Genomic DNA, 4,940 nt, shown 5'->3' with positions numbered 1-4,940 from the left:
CCTCCCCTGTCTAATGCCTCAGTTCAGTCGCCCTGACATTCACAGGGTTGTAGCGAGTCAAGTCAGGAGGGCAGTGTCTTGTTCCTGACCTCGCAGATGGGAAGCTTGGGGCTCCTGACCACCCGACCTATGACCCCTTTGTTACTGTGTCACCCCATAGATTGATCACCTGAGAAATATCCAGAGAGAACCCAGGGCAAGCACAGGGAGCCTGGCTCCCCTATCAAGTGGCCTCTGATTGTCCCGGATGGGGCAGGGTGGTGGCCATCTTGCATCTACTGGATTGTACGGGGGGGGGGGGGGGAGAAGGCAGCCATTTTGTTTGTACTGCATAGAGCAAAGGGGTGATCATCAGCCTTCCCAAGAAAGACCCAACTCACTCTCTGAGAAAGTCAGTATCTTTATTAGTTCAAACAACACAGTACAAAAATGAGACTTGGATGCCAGCATCGGAAACTCATACCAAACCCTCCACACCCGGAAGGTTGTCGCTGCCGATGAGAAACTGCCACATCAGGCAGCTCACAATCACCAGCAACTCCAGCACCATGAGACACAGTGCCCCCTTCTGGCCTCTGAGGGTGCTGCACACACGTGCACAAACCCACACATGCATAATTTAAAATAAAAGCCAAACCTTAAATAGATTAAAGAAACTGTGTACAGTTGGGTGTGACGGCACACACCTGTAATCCCAGCTATTATTAGGCAGAGCTGAAGTTCAAGGCCAGCCTGGACTATGTATGAGACTGTCTTAATAATAAAAATAATAAAGAAAAATAAATTATGCACAAAAGGTTCCTGACCTCATTTCAAAACTTCATTCTTGCACATCAGTGACATATCCCTGAATACTGCCTAAATAAATCTATAAAAAGGTCACCATGTGCCAATAAAAACACCTCGAAGCAATAAAAAAAAAAAAAAGATGGTTTTAGTTGAACTTCCTGAAAGAATGCCTCAGGCGTGAGGCCTCCCCACCTCACGATGTCTCCAGCCTGTAGTGCTTGCCAAGAACCTGATGTGGCCACCGATAGTCTCCAAGCTGACGAGACTCCCAGACTCCGTCTGCCATCCAGGCTTTAATGCTCATGGCCACACCTTCCTGCCGGCGGCCCAGGGAGTCAGTGGCCCTGTCACCTGACATGTGACAAACTGCCCATCTGAGTCACTGACCGGCTGCACCCGGATGCAGGGCCTTTTGCACCCATACCTCACAGTTGTGCAAACAGACACAGTCACAAGAGAAGCCATCTCAAGACACTTCATAGCCATCAGCTCGGAGCTTCTCGCCACAAGAGAAGTCATCTCAAGACACTTCATAGCCATCAGCTTGGAGCTTCTTGCCATGTCCATAGTGTGCAGGACAGGACGAAGGCTGCATGTCCTGGGGAGTGGGAGCTTCTCGTCACGCCCACAGAGTGCAGGACAGGATGAAGGCTGTGTGTCCTGGGCCATAGGTGCTGGAACGGTGCACACCTTTGCAGCCATCAGGGGCAGTCCAGCTTGACGCCCTCCTCGACCTCGGATGTGACCATGATAAAGTAGCCCAGGTGTAGTACTCAAGAGGCTAGCCTGGGCTACACAGTGAGTCCTTGTCTCCATACAATAAAATAATTATAGAAATAATACTAGATAATGTTCAGAATCTTCACAAGGGCTGATAGGATTCTGGTAGATCAGGGGTTCCTCCAATCTCCAGTTCACCCCAGGCTCCTGCAGAGTCCACAGGGGTCGTTCATGAATCCAGGAGCATTAAACACTTTTTGGCCAACAGAGTAAAGAACATATTACAGAGACCCAGCTGTTTGAATGCATGCACATTTTTTGGGTTGGAGACTGAACTAAAAAAATTATTTTTTAAAACAACGACTCATTTGTGGTGGGGTGTGGTGGCACACGCTTGTGACGTCAGCATTGGAGAGGCAGAAACGGTGGATCCCTGGGGCTCTCAACATTACACAAACCTACTTGGTGAGTCCCACGCCAGTGACAGACCTTGTCTGGAAAACAAGGTAGATGGAACTGGAGCAGGATATCTGGGGTTGACCTCTGACCTATGCCCACACACCCTCCCCCGCACACCCACAAAGATACAGACGCGGGCAGACAGACAGACAGACAGACACACAGAGACAGGCAAACAGGCGGACAGATAAACACACACAGAGAGAGGCAGGTGGGCAGGTCTGTGGGTGTTAGTATTCAGGCATCTGCACTGGCCTGCCCTTGAGGTCCTGACAGGATGGATCCTCAGCTGCAGCCACTAAGAGCACCTCCCGTGCTCATTCGCTAGGTCCCCTTTTAAAAGGTGGGCCTTGCCCACCTCCCATCTCTGCTCTCTTCCTCTCTCCCCCCTCCTTCTCTCTCTCTCTCTTTCCTCTCTCTCCTCTCTCTCCGCCTCTCCTCTTCTGCCTCTCCTGTACCCAGAGGCCCCTCTCACCTCCCCCTTTTCCCATTCACTTTCCACCAGTAAAAAACCTTTCCACCTGAGCTCTCTCCCACACAGACAGGCAGACAGATTAACACACACACACAGACAGACAGACACACAGAGACATACAGACACCCAGGCAGACACACACACACACAGACAACATACACACAGACAACACACACATGCCCCAGCTAAGACTCATTGAAAGCTGGATCTGGCAGGATCTGGCAGATGGCAGTTTTGGTTTTTGTTTGTTGTTTGTTTTTGAGACAGGGTTTCTCTGTGGCTTTGGAGCCTGTCCTGGAACTAGCTCTTATAGACCAGGCTAGCCTCGAACTCACAGAGATCCACCTGCCTCTGCCTCCCGAGAGCTGGGATTAAAGGCGTGCGCCACTGCCACCCGCAGTCAGCCTCCTTCATGATGGTGGATTGCAGAGGTGCAGAGGTGCGACCTCTCCTTAGGTTCCGTGGATGGAACCCGCTTCCCTAACCCCAACCCATTGCCCACCCCCAACATGGCCTCTCGGGCGGTATCAACTGCACAGAGGGTTGTTGTCCATGCTCGTCTCCAGGTGTGTTGGGGAAGCACAGAACAGGGCCATCCTGCAGTGTCCTCGGGGTCTCTAGCCAAAGTTGCTGACTCTGGCTAGTCCGGAAGAACTTGGGATGAGATGCGGCCTTCAGTCTGGACTCTGACCATCCAGACTCATGATGTCCTGGGAGGGGGAAAGCCACAGCCAGTCAGCAGGTCCCACTCTGCAAACAGCAAGCTTCCTATACTGCTATCACACCCACGCTGGGTCCACTAGCCTTTGCAGCCCTCCCCCACCATCCCCCGTTGTCCCCAGTCCCTCCACCTCAGCTACAATCTCAAGTCTGATCATCCACACTGCATCTGCCACCTGCTGGCTTCACCTGCCTTGGCTGCCAGTCCTTTGACATTTGACTACCGCTTAATTCTGTCCTTGAGGTTTAGAACTGTCTCAGGAGTTTGCAGCAAGGAGGTGGCATTTGACTGAAGCCTAAACAGTCTGACTGAGGGGCCAGAAAGATGGCTCAGCAGGTAAAGGTACTTGCCACTAAGGCTGGACCCACACGGCAGGAGAGGGCCAACTTCTACAAGTTGACCCCTGACCTCCATATGTGTGCTATGGCACTCACACACATGGTGCGTGTGCACGTGCCCACACACAACAAATAAAGGTTATTTTGAGAGAAGACTTTAGAGTCTGACTATATCAGAAAAGTCAGAAGACCCCACTTGTCCCTTGTGTCCCAGTGATGTCCCTCCCCTGACTCTCACCTGCTGGGTCTTCCTGGACAGGAAGTGGGCATAACTGTGGCCCTGGTATTGGCCTCTGGATTGCATGAGGGTGCAGATGGCACAGCTGTGGTTGGCAGCAAACTTGTTCAGTGAGCCGAAGGCGCACGGTGGGGGTCTGTTGACAAGGCTCCCATCTTCCTCTGAGAGGCGGGCCTTCTGTCTCTCTAAGGTGGCCACCAGCTTCCTGAGGGAGGCTTCCGAGAACTGATTGAAAAAGTTCCTGAAGCTGGGGTACTGCCGGATCTGGAACAAGAGTGCAGTTTGTCAGTGTTGCTGGCAGAGTCCCTGCCACCCCAGCCTGCTCCCTAGTATCCGTTGTGAGCACCCCTTCATTAAATCCCTTCACCGTCCACTCTCACTGTACAGGAATGGCCCACAGCTGCAGGGCACAGCAAAAACTGAAGTCACATGCATATCACTCCGTGCAGAACGTGTTCCTCTGAGCCTCTGTTTGGCTATAAAAATGGGGGAGACCAGATCCCCCTCTCACAGTTCATGCAGAACATTTAATGGCTGCTCAGCACCACTCTAGGGCCCTTTGGTCAGTTTCCTTCTCTTCAGATCTGGATATGGCAACTGGGGTCTCCTGGGGGACAGGGGACCCCCCCAAAACAAAGACTTGGGTCCCCTGTGGTTTGAGATTTGGGGGCACACTGACGGGGTATAAGGACCTGGGACAGGAGGCCCAGACCGTGGGTGTGTGGATGCATTTTAGGGAGGGCTGGGGTCTTCAGACCCTCACTCTCAGCAACCATGGTGGAGGCTGCTCGGTGTTGATTTCTCTCTGCTGCACATGGTTGCAGGGTCTCTGGGTCACTAGGTGGTGAGATGCAGGTGTTCTGGGGCTGGAAAGCTGAGGCACCTTCACTCTCTCACACAGGACCTGCCTGTCACTCTCGGGGAGACTGCTGGTCATGGGCAGGTAAGCTACAAGCTTGTAAGAACTGGATCCAGCTAAGCTGCTCATCAGCGTGGCCGCCACGGCGGAAAGTGTCCTTGCAGCAGGATCTGAAGGGTTGGTCGGTGCCAGGTCTTGGGGTGCTGGGGATTTGGCTTGGGGAGCCACTGAACATTCTGACATTCTGGTGTGTGTGTCGTCACCCCCATACAGCTCTGGGCTTACAGGGGCACGAGGCCATGTCTGCCTTTTTTTTTTTTTTTTTTTTTTTTTTTTTTTTT

The 4,940-nt window shown here is 52.4% G+C and overlaps 1 protein-coding gene across 1 annotated transcript in view; it reads right to left on the bottom strand.

The window, feature by feature from the left end:
* Nucleotides 1-2,783: 2,783 nt before the first annotated feature.
* Nucleotides 2,784-4,940, bottom strand: part of LG2H6orf222 (linkage group 2 C6orf222 homolog) — a 10,891-nt gene continuing 8,734 nt past the window's right edge. The window contains exons 10-11 of the mRNA XM_013351159.2: nucleotides 3,741-4,004; nucleotides 2,784-3,153 (exon numbers count right to left, since the gene is read on the bottom strand). Coding sequence (XP_013206613.1) covers nucleotides 3,118-3,153; nucleotides 3,741-4,004 — 300 coding nt within the window. The 3' untranslated portion in view covers nucleotides 2,784-3,117. The remainder of the gene's footprint in view (nucleotides 3,154-3,740; nucleotides 4,005-4,940) is intronic.

This window comes from Microtus ochrogaster, linkage group LG2 (assembly GCF_000317375.1).
Source record: "Microtus ochrogaster isolate Prairie Vole_2 linkage group LG2, MicOch1.0, whole genome shotgun sequence".
NCBI lineage: Eukaryota > Metazoa > Chordata > Mammalia > Rodentia > Cricetidae > Microtus > Microtus ochrogaster.
This window is presented reverse-complemented; position numbering and strand designations above follow the sequence as displayed.